Source organism: Melanerpes formicivorus, unplaced genomic scaffold (assembly GCF_026170545.1).
Source record: "Melanerpes formicivorus ecotype bairdi unplaced genomic scaffold, bMelFor1.0.p_v2 SCAF_35, whole genome shotgun sequence".
Taxonomy (NCBI): Eukaryota; Metazoa; Chordata; class Aves; order Piciformes; family Picidae; genus Melanerpes; species Melanerpes formicivorus.
Genome location: NW_027142387.1, coordinates 7252094 through 7273373, shown reverse-complemented (window position 1 = coordinate 7273373; position 21280 = coordinate 7252094). Strand labels below are relative to the sequence as shown.

The window sequence follows — 21280 nt, the reverse complement described above, 5'->3', positions numbered from 1 at the left end:
TGACCACAGGCAACAGCCTCTTCATTCTTTCTCCCAGAAGAAAGACTTGTCAGTGTCAAACACATTATTCTGCAAAAGAAAAACCACAGAAGCACATTTTCCAAAGCCAAGCCCTTATCTTAATCCTGTACTATATAAAAATAACATAAGCCAGCTGGTGAAGAAAGCCTTCAGTGCTACATACCTAACATATGTAGCCTGCTTGAAGCAGAACACAGACCCACCACACCTGGTGCCAGCCTGAGCTGGCTGTCCTGGAGAATATGTATTTTAACAAACTCTGCTTTGCTAATTGTACTTCAGGGAGGGATGTACTTCTCCCCCTCTACTCTGCTCTTGTGAGACCCCATCTGGAGTACTGCATCCAGTTCTGCTGCCCTCAACACAAGAAGGACATGGAACTCTTGAAGTGGGTCCAGAGGAGGCCATGAAGATTATCAGAGGGCTGGAGAACCTCTCCTGTGGGGACAGGCTGAAGGAGCTGGAGTTATTCAGCCTGGAGAAGAGAAGGCTCCAGGGACACCTTAGAGCAGCCTTCCAGTACCTGAAGGGAGCTACAGAAAAGCTGGGGAGGGACTTTTATAAGGGCTTGTTGGGAAAAGACAAAAGGCAATGGATTGAATCTGGAAGAGAAGAGATTTAAACTGGATATTAGAAAGAAATTATCTAAAGTCAGGGTGGTGAGACACTGGGACAGGTTGCTCAGGGAGGCTGTGGACGCCCCTTCCCTGAAGGTGTTCAAGGCCGGGTTGGATGAAGCATTGATGGCAGGAGGTTTGAACTAGATGATCTTTAAGGTCCTTTCCAACCCAAGTCACTCTATGATTGGTAAGAACAAGGGGCTGCAGCTAATTTCAGTAGCATATTATCCCCCTGGAATTTTTTCATATACCTATAACTGATTTTTTAAGACACTTTTTAAAATGTCTGTATATAAAATATTTTATTTTTTCCCCAGCTTTTTGTATAGCAGCTCCGTTTATTCTCACGTTTCTGTCATCAGCCCATACATTCACACAACTCAAGCATCTTCTGTGAAGTATAATCCTTGACTCACAAAAGATCAGGAAAGTGTTTTTCCACGGGTCACCTCACCATCCTTCCTGCACCTCCAGCATCCGAGGCAGGACATGCCAGTTCATCGCTTCACCACCAGAGAGCACTGCCCGAATGCCTTTGGAAAAGTTTTCTGCCCAACTCACAAAAAACCACCCCAAACAACCCACCCCCCCAAAAAAAGAAAAAACACCTTTGAAATCTTGTGATTTAGGCACGGGGATGGAGGTGTGACAGGCATAAAGAGGAATTATTCAGAGACTGTTACATAGTGCAAAGCCTCGGATCTTTGCTGCGCTTCATTCTCGTCTCATCCACTCTCGTACAGTCTGGTACAGCAGCACAAAATAAGCTTTGTGGTTTAATCAAACAAAGCAGTCTTGAATCAGGGTGTTTAAGCCATCTATTGAGATCCACAGCGAGGCTCTGATGGACTGAGGTTTGGGGGGGGAGGGGAAAGGCAAACTAGATTTTTATAGCTAACTAAAAGCCCTCAGTGATGCACAATACTGTGCAGCACAGACCATAATATGTCCTACAGAACCAGTACCCATCAGTACTAACACTCAGCTCTGTATCTTTAAAAACAGTTCTGCTTTAGTGCCAATTCATCCTAGGTTGTCTCCTCTTTTAGTAGTAATTTCTACCCCACTTCTGCCCTGCTTTCCACCAGCACCTTTTCTTTGTGACAGAGGGTTCTCAGCACTCCCCTCAGTTATCTCCAATGTCCTTCCCATCACCAATATTGTCCTGTATCCTGACATGTATGTTTCAGGCATGTTGATGCACAAATCTGCATCTTCACTTCCTATTAAATGAGGGGTTGAGCTATTCTCAGGTCCGGCGGTCCGGCCTTGTCTTTGGACTGGAGCTGAACTGTAAGAATGTCTAGAAGGGGAAAGCCAAAGTAAGCTCTTTAACTTAACCTCCAGCTTCTGATTCATGAACTCCAGACGGACTGGCCATGGGAAAACTCAAGTACGATCTTGCTTAGTTCTGGGACTGGCTTTCACAAAGCTAGAGCTGAGCTACAGTCAGATATGGGAAGGCAGAATTCGTTGTGCTGGAGGTCTGCTGCACATTATCTTACTGGAGAAACAGAGCCACAGCTCCATACTGAATAGATGTGGAAACCTCAGTCCCTAACAATCCAAGTAAAAAATCTAAGGATTTTTCCCATGGAGCTTTAAGGGGCCTGACTCATCTTCACAGCATTGCAGGCTTGTCAGTTCTAGCCACAGGTATCTCCACATCTAATTATCAATATCCAAAGCAGGACACAGTCCTACCAGAAGTGTCAGTGTGTGACACTTTTAATCACATGAAGTTTACTCGCTAATGAGAAGCCTACATTAACATGTCTGCATGAAGTGCTCTGCTATCAGGCAGCCAGTGAAGAGCTGTTGATGCAGCCAATGGCACCCAGAGTGAGTTTTGGGTTACCCTGCAGTAATCACATTTAGTATTACACACAGATACCTAAACTCATGTGGCTTGGTCTCATGAGACTGTGAGCAGAAATGTCCTCTCCTGCTCTAAAAAGGCTAACTTTGGAGAGCATTAGCTCAGAGAATTATAATGTCAAAGAGATGTAGAACTCAACCCAGCTTCTAGAATTTTGCCACTTCATAGAATGGTCTGGGTTGGAAGGGACCTGCAAAGATCATCTAGTCCAACCCCTGCTGCAGTAAGCATGGGCACTCTCAATTAGATCAGGTTGCCCACCTTACTTGAATATCTGTCAAGCCTCACCTTGAATATCTCCAGGGATACTGCCAAGTGGAGTGGAGAGCCTATTTTTCCTCTTTCCCCAGTAGCCAAAGTATCCTCAGTGTTTGAACACAGCAGATAAATAGATGGATCATGGAACTAAACTGCATTCTTTGCCAGAAATGGGGAAACATTTGTAACATAGGATGAGGTTATCTTGCTCAGGAGGTAAGTATTTGCTTTCTCTGGTAAGCAGGTGAAATACACAGGACTTCCACTGTTCTGGAAAGTCAGATTTTCTTCTCCTGAATACAGGATCTACTGTTTCAGAGATGCATTTCAGGCCAATATCTTTGCATTGACTGCATGACAAGCCAGGAAAGTGAGAATATGTCAGTTTACCAAAGGAGAAGGAGTTTCTACTTCATAAAAGAGGAATAATAACATCCCTGACACTGGCCAGCAATACCAGAGACCTCACAGACATTCACCTTCTTACTGCTCCCTTGTTATTGAAGGGAGCTAAATGAGAGCAGTATTCCCTTCTCAGTGCAGGGACAATGTGATGATTTCCTCACTGAGATTTTATTTCCTGACCCATCAGAGAGCAGGGGAACTGGAGCTGAGGTGGGCATCCAGCAGAGCTTGAATGTGCAGGCTGTCTTCCTATCTCAAAAGGCATCTTGCAGGCAGATATGCAGAATTCCTCCCACTGCTGTATGACAGTGAGGGGTTCATCCTGGGCAGAGGTCAGGCCATGGCTTTCTGATGCTGCTTTCTCCTAAGTGTGCTTTCAGCAAAGGGCAGCTCTGCAGTACTTTGGAGGCTCGAACCATCAAAGACTACATGGAGTTGCCATTCTGGGCCAGGGTGAGAGTCTCTCTGCAGTGAAGGAACTTGTTCTAGAGACCTCCCTGAAAACATTTGGCATAGCCTAGGTCTTAATCAACTCCAGAATAGAAAAAGCAGCACAAGCAAAATGTCTCTCAATGCCTATGGACCCCTAAATTCAAGTCCAGTTACAGAAGGAGGAGGGAAAAAGTAAAGAACATTTTTTTCCCTCAAGCTCCAGAGCCAAAATCTCTGTTGTTGAAGTCATCCTACAAGGAAGAAAAGGCTGAAAATTACTGTGACCTAAATAAAGCAAAAGAATTAGGTACTTGTGATCAAAGGGTTGAATGATGCATATACACATATCTGTAAATAATGTGGTGGGTGGGGGAAATGACATGTCATTATTCCTCTGAAATCAAGCAAAATACCTGTTCTGAAAAGAGGAGTTAATCTGCTTTTATACAGTGAAGAATAATGCCACACTATTTCTTCTAAAATTAGCAGCTGACAAGCTGAGACCTCAGTGCTTGTAGCATCTGGCTCTCTGGCACCACACTGTACTTGGCACAATGAAGCTTTCCTTTACCAGTTTTATAAGGTTTGGTGGGGAACAGCCACTACCACGAAGGCAGGGCGTCAAAGGCCCCCACAGAGTTTCTTTCTTTTTCTCTAGAAAAGCAATGCACAGAAAACCTGATACTGGCATTTCAAAAAAAGCTGCAGAGCTTTGAGTGGACTCAAAGTCCTCTGTTATGCAATCACAGAATAGTAAGGTTTGGAAGGGGCCTCCAGATATCATCAGGTCCAAACCCCCTGCCCAAGCAGGATCAGCTAGGGAAGGTCACACAGGAACACCTCCAGGTTGGCTTTGAAAGTGTACAAAGAAGGAGACTCCACAACCTCTCTGGACAGCCTGCTCCAGGGCTCTGTCACCCTCAGTTTAAATGTTTCTCCTCATGTTGAAGTGGAACTTCCTGTGTTCTAGCTTATATCTATTGTTCCTTCTCCTATTACCAGGTGCCGCTTCCTCTTGACACCGACCCCTCAGGCATTTATAGACATTGATAAGATCCCCTATCAGCCTTCTCTTCTCCAAACTAAATAGCCCCAGGACACTGTCTTTCTTCACAGGAAAGATGTTCAAGGCCCCAACTCATACTTGTAGCTCTCTGCTGGACTCTTCCTAGTGGATCCCTGTCTTTCTTGAATTGGTGGTTTAATTATATAGGAAAGATCTTTCCAACCAGCTGCACCTTTCACCAGTTGTCTTCCAAACCAGAAGGAAGTGACTGATAATCTCATCCTAAAATTCTGCATTTCCAGTGTCCAAGGCAGGCAGCAAAAAACCTGAGTTCTTAAAGCTGAAATAAGGCTCATCTAAGTAAATAAGGAGTTTTGTGGGGTTTGGATGGTTGGTGGTTTGTGGGGTTTTTTGTTGTTTTTTCTTTTCTCCAATGCTAAGGCTTAAGTTACTGAATAACTGAGCACACAATCACAGTAATCACTGAACAATTTCTTTTGGGAAGATAATGGCTACATTTTTATCACAGGAATGCATAGGAACAGCATAGAGACTTATCAAAACTTTTCTCCCAAGGAATTCCCCTTTGTTTGCTGACAGTATGAAGCCCTCAGCATTCATAAAGAGGCTTGGGAGATTAAAAACCTGAGCAGTCATTTCCATCAGACATGAGAGATCAAAACCACAAACCTTACCTACCTCCTAGAGAGTTTCCAATTAAATTAAAATGGAATAACCAAACTTTCCTCACTCTCCTTTACTGATGCAGGGCCATAATCATGTCCAAGTTGCATGTGGAGAGTTCCCTAGCAGGAAATTGTAAGTTACATTTTCTCTCCCCCATGCACCTGAGGGGTGGTATTTTCTCTGTGTTTAAAAATAAAAACTTCATTTTTGTTTATGGTTTTTCCTTGATTTTGCTGACACAGAGAACATGAAAGATAATAAACCAAATCCAGTCACCCAAAACACTTACCACCATTTGACCTTTCCCATCACAGGTTTGGCCTAAGCAGTGTGAAGTGAATGACTTTTTACAGTTACACTTAATCTTCTTTCATACAAGGGAGAGATAAAAGCTTCCTCTGTGTTGGGACAACCAAGACAAGCCATGTTGCCTGCTGTGCTTGCTGTCCTGACTGCCACCTCTGCAGAAGTGCACTGTTGTTTGGGGGGTTTTAACTCGAAGGACAGAAGGTTGCCCTCTTGGCTACCCAAGAAAAGCATTTTGCAATAGTTAAAGAGCTCCTCAGAAAAAAACAAGAACAACTTATTGGAAGACATTACTTCACCAAGAGAAGTTAGCCTGTTTAGAGAGGCACATCAGCTAATGAGTGTTGAAGTTGCAAGTCTGAGAGAGGTAAACACATCAAAGCCATGTCTTCAACTCCTCTTGTCCATAGGGTCTTGCATTGGATAAAGGCCCCATCTCAGGGAGAAAGGGCATCTCCTCCATCTGACCTACCAATGACTCCATGATAATGCTCCAGTGCTGAACACCTACTGGTCTCCAAGTAGGGAGGCAAGGCCTCAGAGACAAACCTTATCTGCTTTAGCAATCCTCAGAAGGACAAGCAGAGATGAGCTGGCAGCCTAGCTCCAGAAAACAGGCTGGCTGTGTTTATCACTGCACCTCCCCTAACAGTAACTTCCTTGTTAGACAGATTTACTCACACATGCTTGCAACCTACTTGAATCTTCTTCTGTATGGAGCCTGCACTATATTCTGCAGGAAAGCACGTGATCATTGAACTTTTCTTTACCCCTGGTTGTCAATACCAAAGACTACAATCAAGACTATCTTTGGTTTTTCTTCTGCTTTGTAACAGCGTGTAAATTACTTCAGCCATGGTTTCAACTGACCTGCAATCAGTGTTCTGCGGTTTGTACTCGCAAATGTGTAGCCTAAGGGACAGATAGAGCAGCATTCTCCTATTAACTACTCCATGCAGTTACTTGTCAAGAGGAAAGCAAGCAGTTAACAGATAGCTCCGTGAGTACAGATAATATATCCATCAGCAGAGAGGAAACAGGACTATCCACACCCAAGCACCTAAGCCTCGGCACATGGAGCTGACCTGGAACTTGTCTTAAAATTCATCTATTTCCACTACACTGATCAAAATATCTGAGGGCAACTTTCCCTCACTGCTTCTTTACAAAGCACTGAATTAATAACTTCCTTGAGAAAGCAAGAAAAACAGACTAAAGCACTATTCTAATGATATTCATAATGATTTATTTGAAAACATGTTCTCATTAAACTGTTATCTGAGCACAGCCTGTTGTAAGGCAGAAGTACTTTGGTCCCACCTAAATTTCGAGCCATTATTCTAATTATTCTCACCAGCACAGCCATTAATCATATGAACAATGCCTGACTTGCAGAAAATGTGCAATAAATAGCTATATTATGATTTACTCTTTTTTTTTTTTTTAACATTCTTGAATGCTTAATGTCAAACCAAACAGCAAAACCATCTTACCTTCAGATTGATGCGTGGCAAGAGGCGTCTGCGTCTCCTTGGAGTATGATACCACCTCCCGAGGTAAGAAATCAACCTGGGTGATCTTTGACACCCCTAGTTTGTGCAGTCTGCGTCTAAGATGGAATACATGACATCAGAAGGTTAGTCATGTCAAATGGCAACCAGCAGCAGGAACAATTTGCTTGGATGAGCAGGATTAAAAAAAATAAACAGCCACACTTCAGTTTTAGCCAAGATGAAACACGACACACTCTGCATGGGAAGTACCCAGTTGCAAGGAAGAAAATTAACCTGGGAACCATTTGCCATAATAAAGAAGAGTTACTGAACCTCTAGATCATGCTGCTGAGAGGGACTGAAAATGGGAGAAATGACCTGCTTGTGCCCCTTGTAACAGGCAGCTAAATCATCTTTTGTACCATCATTACTGCAATGTTCTGCCTGCTCAAAAGAGTTAATCCTTGGCCTGACATACACAATAGTGGGATGGGCTCGGAGGGCGTAAACCAGGCTGGATTAGAAGTGTCAAATGTTCGCCTAAGAGCAATAATAGAGGTTTTAATTGGCAAGGTGGGTAATTTCCATGAAGGTGGAGATCCTGTTTTCTACAGCAGTCATTAGTAGTACAGCTGAAGTAGGTTTATGATTAGTAGAGTCCTAATGCAAGGGGAACTCTGACACACAGCTGGAACAAGGCAGATATAGCCTTCTTTTCTAGCAATTCCATTTATTTAAACAAATCATGGAAATAAATCACCAAAGACAACTAACTGAGAGAAAAGGGCAAAGAAGAGACAGCTGAATATAATCACAAACACTTCTAGTCATACACAGTTCACTCAACAATGTGGGAGGGAGGATCAATTTATTTCTTGAATATTATTTGATTGTCTGTGGGGAGGGGAAAAACCAAGCAGTTACTTGCAAGCGTTTTAATGGAAAAAAACAAACAACCAACTTTCAGTAGAGAAAAGAATATGCAGATAATAAACAAATGAGCTAAATGAAGTCCAGTTGTCTAGATCAACCAGCACAACCATGCTTATACATTTTTGGGATATAAATGGAATGGGCACCATGTTCCTGAGCTGCCATGTCATTAGAGAGAGAGCAATTTGGAAAAGCAGAAGATTCATACACATTATTCATATCCTCTCCATTTTCTAGATTGACAGAGGAACAGAGGTCAAAGGGGGTTTGGATCTAATTCATTTACAATGGTTTAGGTATTCAATTACGATTGACAGCTGCAAGGTAATAGGAATCTCAAAAGGAAATTGTCATTATTGGTTGACACCTACTGAACCTTTCAGCTAGTTAATGCTACATCAGCTATATATTTTTCTAATCTCTCTCACTGGCTGAGTTGTTATTAAGCTGAATGCAATTAGATTCAGCAGGTAATCAGTATGAATCAGCCATATCATGTAACAAAAACCACTAGAGCAGAAATAGTTGTTACAGCTCTGAGTCTTTCTTCTTTTTCAAAGAGGGGGAAAAATAGCAAGTCTTCCCTCTTACAACCATCTGTGACTTTGCCAATATGAACAAAAAGCTGTGACTGTCTGAAAACCGTAAAGAAAAACTTTACATCATTACTGGGGGCAGAAAAAACATCTACAGCTTGTGATAGACATCAGCTAATGAAAGTTTTGGTAGCTTTACATTGTGTAGCTTTAGGTATGTATGAATTCAAGCTTGAATAAATATCTCACCCCTGGAAATCTTGTGTGGGCTTTTTCCCTTCTTCAGCACCACATCTGCAAGCTCTGTTGCCTGGTTGGTTAGTCAGACATTCCTATGTAACCAGGCCCCTGATGCCTCAGGCTACTAGTTCCGTTGACTCAGACTCTTAAGCCTTTTGCATTGAAAGAGCTTCTTGACAGTGCTCATGGTTAAGTGTAAGCTCTAATTAACAATGTGTCTCATCTGGGCCTAACTAGAACTTCACCTAATTCTAACAACAGTTTCACATGAGGATGGGGAACACCAGTCCCCATGGAGAGCTGCTAGTTGGGTTAACCTCTTTGTGGACTCTTAACCAAGAAGAAAGCTACATCCCAGAGTGCTGTGCTGGGAGAATATGTGGAATTTTTCACCTAAAATATTTCTAATTCAGGAATTACTGGTGGCTGTACAAGTGTCTAGTGTCACTCATATCCAGGTAATTACTGGTGAAGATAGGGAGCTCTTTTTTCAAGAGGAATGGGGTCTCTCAGTTCTTTTCTGCCTTTCTTAAGCAACCTCAATGGATCTTGGTAACTAAAAGTTGGCCTAGCTCTTGGTCCCAAGCATCCCAGGGACACCTGGAGCATCCTTTCAGTATCTGGATTCTACCCAATATACACTGCAATGTTCTAGTCTTTAGTTCTTTTGGGGGCAGCACTAAGCTGTCTGTTGCTTTGCCACCCCCATTTTCATCTGAAGTGCTCATAATTCTTATCCTTTACAGTGTGTTGGATATCCATTTTAGTGAGCATGTAAGCTTTGAAAGATTCCTTTCAAAACTGCCTATGGGATGCTGTTAGGATGACAATAACTAAAGTCTGTGCATTAAAAAATGATTCTTCTCTCTGTAGGGGCCAGAAGGAAGACATATAAGCTCAAAGTGTTTTGCTACACACATAATTTGTGTCTGCCTTGGTTTTGAAGACCATTTTCCTTCAAAAGGGGTAGGACTTCCATTACAGATTATATCTCATGGATTTACTTCTTTTCTGTCTTTGCACCAGCCACTGGAAGTCTTGTGGCTATACTCAGGGTTATGTTTCCATGAGTCAAATAAAGGAACTTGCCTTGCACAGTCATCTGAGGAACCTTGCTACTGGGAGTGTTCATCTTTTAACCCAAACTTCTGGGAAAGAGCAGCTAAAAAGTTTCTTTACATAAAACATCTCAAAAACTCAAACCTTTTTGATGTTGTCCAGGTAACATAGTAAAAGCTGGATCTACCTGTAGTGAAAATTACAAACCTAGAACTTCTGGATGTGAAGAAACTGTTCAGAAAGCTCTCTGGATACTTTCTACTCTGTCTGGTCTTTCCTGTGAATAGTCCTAGTAGCCCTAGCTGCAGCTGGGAACAGTCACTCAGCAGTTACAGGGAAATTTTTGCTTTTCTTATAGAATGTTGAATGAATTTTACACAAACTAGTATAAACCATAAGTTACTTGCCTGAAGACTCAGACAGGCAAGCCCATGACTTCATAGAGCAGTTTCTTCAACATAAAGATTTGACCTTGTCTATGACTCAAGTTCTGAAGCACCTGAAGAACTGCTACCTATCCTTTCTAAAGAAACAGTTTATCCTAACTCTTTCTGCAGGCAGGCATTTCAGATGCTTGGGATAAGGGAATGCCATCCCAAACTTAATTTTTAGCTGTAGTAGAATTTTAAAAATTCTTGATTGGCCTGAGCTCAGCTCAGATGGCAATTACTCTTACACTATGATTGTGTGCACAATTATAAGCACTCATACAGAGCTCCTGAGGAAACTACATGTAGAAACAGCATAACTATGGCAGACAGGAAGGAAGGGAGGAAGAAGTAACTTACAAATGATTCAGAGCAAAGTCTGAATCAACAGGGACAAACAAGACCAATGTAACTGTACATGCACATTTTAAGTGCCACAATAATAACATTTCATCTGTAATGAAATAGTTATTGGTATTGCATTTCAGGCAACAGAAACAGCAGCTTATCTTTTCACAAGCTTCTTTAAATACTTGTTTTATTTCCAGAAAGCTGGCTTTGATGAAGCTTCTTATTGATGCAACTGAAAAAAGGAAACTTAAATTATGGTCTTTTGGAGCCAACAAAGCAAATGAAAATCACATCAAACCAGCTCAGCTGGGAAGCATTTTCAACATAATTCTGGCAAAGAAATGATAAATAAATAAATAACAAAAAGAGCTGACATATACCCAAGTTCAGAGTCAGACTGGAGCTGTAGCACTGAGGGGTCTGTATCCCATTGCAAGGTCCTAGGGTGGTAATCAGCCGTGCAGCACAAAGGGGAGGGGGAAAAAAAGAACACACAGAATTAACTGAAAGGATGAACAAAACCCCATCTCATTAGTTACATGCTCTATGTAGTACATTCAACCTCTAAATGCAAGGGACAGCCACAGTATGTCAAACAAGGTTTGCATGTCAAACTGTGACAGGGCAGGCAGCTTATTAAGGTTACCCATTACTGGTAAACAAAGGGAAGAAGCTGGGCTTCCTTTCAGATAGCAGTTAATAAAACTTTGGTTTTCTTTTTCTAAAAGATTTCTAGCTCTAACTATGGTTGATGCATTCAAAATAATCTGTAAAATCTGCAGGCATCATTTATTGTCATCATATTTTTACAGTAAGTTGGGCTGAGCACTTGCCATGAACTCCACTGCTCTCTACTCACATTCCTCAGACTAACAGCAAGCCATCCTGTAAAGTACAGTGCTCTGGGCACCAACATCACACAGTACATGCGCCAACAAATGGCACACTGACACCAGCTCTGACATATTCTGTGGCCATTTGAGACACATAAATAAATACACTCTTCTTCTTTTCCTCCAGAGAAAACTTCTGGAGGAGAGGAGAGAGATACATCAGGGCAAATCAGGTCTCTGACAGTCTCTTACGGGACTGCTGTCACATGGGACTCTCACCAATGCATGGAATGCTCCAGAGGTGCGGTGCCTGTGAAGATGTTGTTGCTTGTATTGCAACTTGTCATGCTACCATCTCTAAAACTCTTCGCAAACCCTCATGGCCTTTCTAGAGTGAAATACTTAAAACCACCCAGATTAGAAATACAAAACCTGACATATTGAGGCCAAGGGTTTCCAAAGTGCCCACTCATTCCCTTGGCTCTTGATTTATTTTTTTCTCCCTTGAGAAGCCGCATCTCATATGCAAGAAAACTGCCAGAATCCATGACAGAATTAGGAAAATAAGTTTAGCTCTTCAGCACTTTGCTGCAGTATGAGCACCAGATTATTCACTGCTCTCACTAGCAGAGGCTAAAAGCAAAGTGCTCCTTCACTACAGCACCAAGTCATGCAGACACTTTGGACAATGATGGTCCTCAAAGTTCAAAACTCCCCTCATTTCTCCTGAATACAAAGTCTGAGGATACAGAGAGCAGAACGTTAGCAGCTTCTGCCAAAATCAGGTGTGTAACCCTCCACGCTCGCTTTACACCAGCCTTTCTGGAACAATACAACCTCTGCCAGTGACTCATTCAGACAAAACAACAAGTTATTGAATTAGGTTAGAAATAGATCTCTTAAAGCCATATAATTATGCTACCTCCTGCGCTTGAAAACTCACCCACCCTATTCCCAGTGTTAACTCACTCTCTGGAGACACAGACAAAGGCAGGTACTGCACTCTGTCATGTCAAGAGTGAAAGAGAATCAATCTCAGCACTCTGCACGTACAAAGAGAATGAGGAATTGCAACATGAAGGTGCTTTCCCATGCAACGTAAGGGCACTTGTTCTTCTCAGCTTCTTATGATCCACAGTGCTGTGTTTTGGCAGGAAAAACTTCATAGTGATACAGAAAAGCTTCTCCAGGATGAAACTGGGTCAGAGACAAAATAATACAGTCATAAAGAACAGATTTTTTGCCTTGTAACCTGACTAGCTGAAGCACAGTGGAAAGTGGACATAACGCTCTGGGTGCCTGATGCAAGGCAAAGGCATCAGTGACTAATGCATTACAGATCTTCTAGTACAAACACCACCTGTATGAAAATTCCTCTTGTCATGTCACCAAGGTCTGTAGCATGTACAAAGTCTGTAACCATTAAGACTGGCTATGTAAATGCCAGTTTCTCATCACGGGGGCTACTTACAGGTGCACATCCAGGCTTTCCAAACATTTGAAAGAAAGCATACATGACTCATTTCACTTCCACTTCCCTCCCCATCCACTTTCAGACCTACAAAATTTCCCAAGGGACCAGGATTATTCCATTAGAAAAATCTCCATCATCATCTGATCAAAGCAAGACTCTGCAACATTTACCCAGTAGCCAGCTAAATACCCAAACAAAACAAATTTAGAGATCTCAGACACTCAAGACAGCACTCAAATCCCCCAATATGACAACAGCAACACTGATGATTTAGACCATCACTTGTTACTTTCACACCATGCATGTAATGGAGATCTGTTCTTCCTTTAAGTACTTCATTATCTGGATTCTGACACAAAGACTTAGCCATTATGGACATGGCTAAGTACTTTTAATACCAATACTGCCTGACCCCTGATTACACCTCTTTTAAAGGATTTTAGTGCTAAATTTGTGCTCCAAATGATGATTGTTCTCTCTGTATCACTCTGTTACCACTTGCAAAGGTTTAAAAGATAGATAAAGAAGCAATCTGCTATTCTGTCCTCTCCATCTTGGCTGAGAATTTTTATAGCAGGTAACAGATCTTCAGCTTTCAAGTCCCTAGCTCTAAGAAGCACAGAACTGACTACAGAAGTGACTACACTGGCTTGATGCAGGGGAGAGAGCACAGAGAGTGACTACATGTTTCAAGGAACAATATTGATTTGTCCTTTGCCTCTTTCTGACACCTGAAGAATGTCTGAAGATCAAAATGAAAGTGAGTGTACAGCCAAGATGTCATCTGGACCTGCAATTTAGCCAGTTTCCATGGTAATAACATTGAAAAAGAATTGAGGATCAGCAACTCAAAAATGATGTTGAATAGCTCATTCTGTCCTCCAGACCAGGAAATTAAAGCTAATCTCTTTGTGATGAGCAGACATTGCATATGACATTCCTTGATTTTTTGGGTGAATAACACATCTCTGCTTGTTCTGCTGTGGACAGTTCTTAGTGGGGATTGTGAAATGCCATTGGATCTCAGTAAAAAAGTGCTGCCAGTCTTTCTCTGATCTACTGCCAGAAGTCCAGAGATTTCTTCATGAAGAAAAATATTTGGTTCTGTTCTTTTTTTTCCTTTCTTCTTCATACAAGAAGAGTGAAATTAGCTTTGGGACTTTTAGTCATCCGAAGACATGGGCAAAGGGAGCAGTGTTACAGCCCCTGAAGAGATGTACATAACCTAGAACTGATTGACTGATAGGTCAGGGATGCAGGGAATATTTCATAGAGCTCAGGTTGGTGAAAGTCCCCCTAAATGGATTCAGTGGATTTTGGTGCAGATCTACATAGGAGACACAAAACACTTTACCTGAAAATTTTTATGGGGACAAGAGATGAGCATTATATTAACCAGTCCTTCCACAAACCTCCTGCAGGCCATCTGAGCTCTTCCAGCAGGTGAAGTGAGTGCACACAGCATGGGAAAGGTCCCTGGAAACTCATTGAGCATGAGCAGCAGAGCCAGGACTAAGCCAGATCCACCCGTTCCCACCACCCCAAACACCACCCCAACAGCACAGACATTATTTTTAATCATAACTACCCAACACTGTGTAAAAGCTGCTTGTTGTATCAGGCTCCCACATAGTGGTGAACAATAGCCCTGCCATCAATCTTCCTCTTACATGTTCAGCACACAATGGCTGCCCTTGGCTGATTGCTGGAACTATTATCAAATAACAGATTGAGCTAAAGCAGAATGAAGGGAATGAGGGGGTTTTAGACCTTGCACTAAGTAGACAAGGCACGAGTATTATTACCTCTCTTATAAACTGATAGGCTTTCACTCTCTTCCCCTAGACAGACATATTTTAGTATGCTGGTTTTCCTCTGTCTTGTGAGCTCAGTAATTTTCCTTCCTGCATTTAGGACAGTATCAATGAGAGTGTTATTTCAGCTCTTAGTGCTGAAAAAGCACCAGGTGAATTCGATACAATCCATGAGCAGGAATAACCTGCAGATAGAAACCACCAGGAGGAAGAAGCCCAGATGCAGGACATTTATTAAAGAATTGGATGGCAAAGCTAACTGGTACATTTTCCTATTCTGAATTCATGCCCATGGCACCAGGAAGATATTCAGAACACAGTTCTAAGAGGACAGAGACCATTGCAAAATCACAGAATTGAATTGTTTCAGTTGGAAAAGACCTCTAAGATCATCAAGTTTGATCATGAGCCTAAGACTATGTCCCAAAGTGCCATGTCCACATGCTTCTCAAACACCACCAGGGATAGCCACCCCACCACCTTCCCAGGAAGCCTGTTCCAATCCCTGACCACTCTGTCAGAAAAGAAATTTTTCCCACTTCCAAGCTAAACCTCCCCTGGCACAATTTCAGGCCATTTCCTCTCATTCTATCACCTGATACTACAGAGAAGAGACCTAGTAAGAAAAAGAAGAAAACGTAAGGTCAGAGTTGAAAAGAATTTGACCAGAAAAATTCCCTGTCCTGTATTTATTATTACCACTGAAAACCAGGCCCTCTGCCATCTGTTATGATGCCCTGTGGAACCTTACCTCCAGAAGATTTTATTCTGATTGCATAGTGTCAATTATGTAGATTAAAAACATGGGAAAAAAGCCTGAAATAAATAAACTAAAAATAAAATACAATATTTAAACTCTTTTGGAAAGCTCCCAACCTCAGAATGCATTAATGAAGCATGGAGTCTGTCATCTAAAACTGTCTGGAACCCTTGAGAACTTCTCAGCTGATTTAAGCAACTTTGGGTCTGGCCCTAGTGACAGTATATGATGTAAGGCACGGCTGCAAATACATACACTTATTCAATCAGCATCACAAAATTATGTTTAATATCTGGAATCGTGGCCAAATTGCAGTACAATTAGGCTCTGCTAAGTGCCAACTCTCTGGTAAGTCCAACACATTTCATTCAACCAGTGTGCAGCATGCTGGCAGCTTAGTTCTGACTCTGCTTCCCTGAAGCTAAAATAAAATCCTCCCTCATCTGTTGCAGTAGCTGCAGAACATGTTCTGTGTGACTTCTTTGCTCCCTCCACTCTTCCTTCCCAAGTCAAGAGCAACCAGGCCTGAAAAGCTATGCTTTGGAAAAAGGCTGCTCCCAGAAATGACAGCTAACCCTGCTTTCCCAAGGGGCTTCTTGCAGGGTAGAAATCTCTTTGAAGCATTGCAAATCACACCTTCAAGCAGAACTGTGAGGAATGCAAAGCACCATATTCTGGCATCTGCTGTCACCAAGAGCTTGTGCTTTCCAGACAGGAGAAAACTGTACTGACAGTGTAATGAGTCCCAAGGTCTCTGCTGAAGTCAGATATCCATATGTGTCCCTAATAAAACCCCATTAGACCTGACAGGTCTCAAGCCCAGCATCTTCCCTTGCAGCACCAGCAATGTCCTAAAATGACCCTTTGTGTGGGAAATAGCTGTGCCCTCATAACCCTAAAATGCAGTGAAGGAGGGTGCCACGACTCCACAGATTAAGCTGGGCTGAGGTTTGCAGAGATCAAAGGCCAATCCCATTAAGCAGAGCAGAGATTGTTACTAAACTGAGAGATAAGAATTGAAGGAGAGACTCACCCACAACATACAGAATCATCCACAGCATGTGAAGTCTCACAGCAACTTTGCTTACCAAGGTAAAGCTTCCAAAATGATCTGAATGTTAGAAAGAAATTACTAGTTTCATTTTTTTTTCATCTGGGGTAGCAGGGAGTCTTAACATGACCATGAGTATTTATACTATCTTTCCCTAAATGATGTGCTCTGGCAATGAAGCATGTCACCATGAGCCCTCTGCACAGGAACAGAAAGACAGGAGACTGCTCCATGCGGCAGTTCTGACCACGCAACTCAGGCTCCACAGAAAATCTGAGGAAAATAGCAAAACTAACTTGGATGGGTGACTTGAGAAGGTGAATAAAGAAGATGAAACCAAATTCTTCTAGCTGGTGCCCAGTGACAGGACAAGAGATAATGGACACAAACTGAGACATGGAAATTCCTCTCAAACATAAGAAAGGTCTTCCTTACTGTGAGGGTGGTCAAACACTCAAACCAGTTGGCCAGGTAGTTTGTGGAGTCTCCAACCTTTCAGATACTCAAAACCCAACTGGACAGACCAAGCAACCTACTCTAGGTGATGCTGCTGTGAGCAGGGAGGGTCAATTAGATGACCTCCAGAGGTGCCATTCCACCTCAGCCACTCTTGGTTATGTGATCCTGTGTTCCCCCTTTCATCTCCCTGCTAGCAGCTGATGAGGAGACAAAAGGTTGTCTGCAGTGACAGAAGAGCTACTTGAAAGTCTGCAAGGCACAGTTTGCTTCTTGCTTTCTTCTAACTTCAAATACAACTACCAAAAGAAGTGAATCGGGGGAAAAAAAAAGGCAGCTCAAAAAGCCTCAAATTGCAAAGAATTACAGGATTTGGGGTTTTTCCTTTAGTGCAGAGGAGCCCCATGCTTCAAATACAGGCCTGGATTGCAGTTTCCTAAAGATGCAAAATTGCTAACATTAAGAATTGTGCACCTGCACATGGGTGAAACAATGAAAACCAGGCTCCAAGCAGTTTGTCACAGAATCACAAAATGGTAGGGGTTGGAAGGGACCTCCAGAGATCATCCAGTCCAACCCCCCTGCCAGAGCAGGATCACCTAGGGCAGGTCACACAGGAAGGCATCCAGGCAAGTTTTGAATGACTCCAGAGAAGACGACTCCACAGACGACTCTCTGGGCAGCCTGCTCTAGGGCTCTGGCACCTTCACAGTGAAAAGGTTTTTCCTTCTGTTCCCATGGAACCTCCTCTGCTCCAGCTTGCACCCATTGGTGCTTGTCCTATCACTGGACATCACTGGGCAGAGCCTAGCTCTGTCCTAACACTGCCCTTTGCAGCTTTATAAACATGAATGAGGGCACCCCTCAAGCTCCTCTTCTCCAAGCTAGAGAGCCCCAGCTCACTCAGCCTGTCCTCAGCAGGAAAATGTTCCACTGCCTTCAGCATCTTTGTGGCTCTGTGCTGGACTCTCTCAAGCAGTTCTTTGAGGTCCTTCTTGAACTGAGGGGCCCAGAACTGGACACAATATTCAAGATGTGGCCTCACCAGGGCTGAGTAGAGGGGAAGGAGAATCATAGCATCATAGTATCATAGTATCATTCAGGGTTGGAAGGGACCACAAGGATCATCTAGTTCCAACCCCCCTGCCATGGGCAGGGACACCCCACACTAGATCAGCCTGGCCAGAGCCTCATCCAGCCTGCTCTTAAACACCCCCAGGGACGGGGCCTCAACCACCTCCCTGGACAACCCATTCCAGGGTTTCACCACTCTCATGGTGAAGAACCTCCTCCTCACATCCAGCCTGAATCTCCCCACCTCCAGCTTCATTCCATTCCCCCTAGTCCTATCACTACCTGATATCCTGAGAAGTCCCTCCCCAGCCTTCCTGTAGGCCCCCTTCAGATACTGGAAGGCCACAATTCCCTCTTGACCTACTAACCACAACCCCATACAACTAACCATACACCCCAGGATTCCATTGATTTCTTGGCCACAAGGACACCTTGCTGGCTCATGGTCATCCTTCTGTCCATCAGGATCCCCAGGTCCTTTTCCCCAGAGCTGCTCTCCAACAGGTCAGTACCCAGCCTGTACTGGTACAGGGGTAGATCTTTCCCAGATGCAAGACTCTACATTTGCCCTCTTAAAAGTATTGGATACAACTGTGAACATGAGATCTATTTTAAATCAGCAGAATACAGCACCTCAGATGTGCTTGAATGTCTTTTTTTCAACACATTTACAAATATTGGCACTAAATTACAGCCCAGTATTATCTGCAATTTCAATATGTAATCTACCATGTAATTTAAGGCTGCAGTGACTTAGTTATTCAATTTTAAAGAGTTCTAACTACTTTGCTGTGCCAGTTTCTCCAAAGCTCCTACTTTGCTATTGATTAATCAGAAAAATCTGAATTAAGAAACTGTTGTTGATGTTTAAAAACCTCTGTGTGTATAGATAGGCTGCTGTTAGCTTCCAGTCCTTGCATTCTAGATTTTTATCATCTTCATTTTCTCCACTATAGTTTTCACTTTCTGATGTTTGCCATACACATCACGAAACAGAAGATTCAAAGCTCAGAGATGGAAAGGAACCACTTGCTCCAATTGATGCTCTGTATTTAAGCCACTATTCTGCTGCCATCTGTGCCCTGTTTTGCCGATCTGTTCCACTTTGAAAGGATTGGCAAAAAGAAAAATACCTTCCTTGTGCTGCTTGTTTGCTGAAGCACATTATAAGCAAGATGGCTATCAGCAGCTAGGGAGGATTTGTGCCTCTCAACAGGACACTCACTGATGCTTCTAGAGCTGTATGCTCCAGCACCACTCTGGTTTCTTGTCTTCAGAGCTGGGCTGCTGATTGTAATATTAAATGCCGTAATACATTCAGTGAACAAGGAGTTTGGCACCCCTCTTGGAGCACAGCCAGGCACTTGGGGTTTGCATTTGCACTTCCAAGCAGGCTGACACCTCTGACTTCCAGCCTTCACCAATAAAAAGAGCAACTATGACCTTCCTGAGAGCAGAGTACTATCTTTCAGCTGCCTGGCAACCACCACAACCCTTCTCAGAAGGGATTCAGTTTAAAATATTCTCTTTTTTCCTTTTTCTTTAAAGTTATATTTATTAAAAATCATGGACAGATAGTATTTTATATACATATGTATCACAAAATTATTCTTAAACCAAGGCTACGCTGCTAAATGGATTTCAGAATTTTCAAAATCCACCTGGCTTTGTAAATCAGAAAGAACAATTCTGGCATGCCTTTGATTGCCAGAATATACCACAGGACCAACACCTTGTGGATTCCCATGTCACAGAGTTCTACTAACTGAATCAGCAGTTAAATTCATTCTGCTGAACATATCTGATGTACTTCAAGTCTGTCCCTGGATTCAGATCTACCTTACAGACTATAGTCTCCTGGCAGTGTAATGAGCCTTCTCATTCTCCCCATGTCTGTGCTATAGCTACAGGAATCTTACACTGCAAATTTATGCTGGTTTACCAAGAGGGTCACTGTGAGCAGCAGGCTGGAGTTGAGAAAAAAGTCAAATAGAAGCTTCTGCTGAGCCTATGAACTGACACAGATTTACTGTACATGCAGAGCATGATGAGTCCTTTGGAAAGTGCAGTAATAAAAACACATGTTCAGGAAGGGGAAGGTATGAGTTGTTTTGTTCTTGGTTTTCATACCAAAAGTAAGTCTATGTAACAAAACAGATCTCCCTGCTCTTGCAGAGGGGCTGGACTAGATGACCTTAAGAGGTCCCTTCCAACCCATACCATTCAGTGATGCTGTGAAATGATCACAAATGTAAAGAAAGACCTTGCCAGGAGTTCTGCATGTTATCAGCTCTGTCAGATGCTTTAGAGGAACCACAGTCCTCTCATCAGGACACTTTACAGATTCACAGATCACAGATTGCATCAGGTTGGAAAGACCCTCAAAGGTCATCTTGTCCAACCACCCCTGCAATCAGTAGGGACACCTCCAATTAGATCAGGCTGCCCAGGGCCACATCAAGTCTCATCTTGATGGGGCCTCAACCATGTCTCTGGGCAGCTTGTTCCAGTATTCTACCACTCTCACAGTAAAGAACTTCCTCCTAAAGTCCAACCTAAATCTCCACTGCTCCAGGTTCAAACCATTGCCCCTTGTCCTATTACTACAGTCCCTTCTAAACAGTTCCTCCCCAGCCATCCTGTAAGTCTCCTTCAGATATTGAAGTGCATATCTAAGGTTCCCCTGGAGGCGTCTCTTCTCCAGGCTGAAAAACTCCAATTTTTACACCCTGTTTTCACAGGAGAGGTGCTCCAGCCCTCTGATCATCTTTGTGGTCCTGCCTGGGCCCACTCCAGCAGGTCTATGCCTTTCCTGTGATGAGGGCCTCAGAGCTGGACACAGCACTCCAGGTGAGGGCAGAATCACCTCTCTTGATCTGCTGGCTGCACTGCTTTTGATGCAGCCTAGGATGCAATGAAAGGCCATGGATGTGCATCTAAGGGATGACTTCTCACAGACTTGAAGGGGCTTTGGATACAATCACATAAAAGACAAAGTCACCATTATTAGTCAAATCTAGGAAAGACAATGCACAGCCTTTCAGAGGAGTCAAAGAGGTAACATGAAGGCTGGAACCCACAATTTTTAAGTCTACTATTATTCAGATGAAGAAAATGAAATATTTTGTTGATTTTAATCTTTGCTTCAGTGTTAAAACCCAGTA

At 42.8% G+C, this 21280-nt stretch overlaps 1 protein-coding gene across 13 annotated transcripts in view; it reads right to left on the bottom strand.

Annotated features, from left to right (window-relative positions):
- Positions 1-21280, bottom strand: part of DYNC1I1 (dynein cytoplasmic 1 intermediate chain 1) — a 203899-nt gene that overhangs the window by 148102 nt on the left and 34517 nt on the right. For 7 of the 13 annotated variants that reach the window (XM_068157059.1, XM_068157058.1, XM_068157057.1 and 4 more), the window contains 3 exons: positions 16569-16646; positions 11035-11094; positions 7108-7223 (listed from right to left, as the gene is read on the bottom strand). In XM_068157059.1, coding sequence (XP_068013160.1) covers positions 7108-7223; positions 11035-11094; positions 16569-16646 — 254 coding nt within the window. The remainder of the gene's footprint in view (positions 1-7107; positions 7224-11034; positions 11095-16568; positions 16647-21280) is intronic. The other 6 variants (XM_068157061.1, XM_068157065.1, XM_068157063.1 and 3 more) reach the window with 2 other exon arrangements.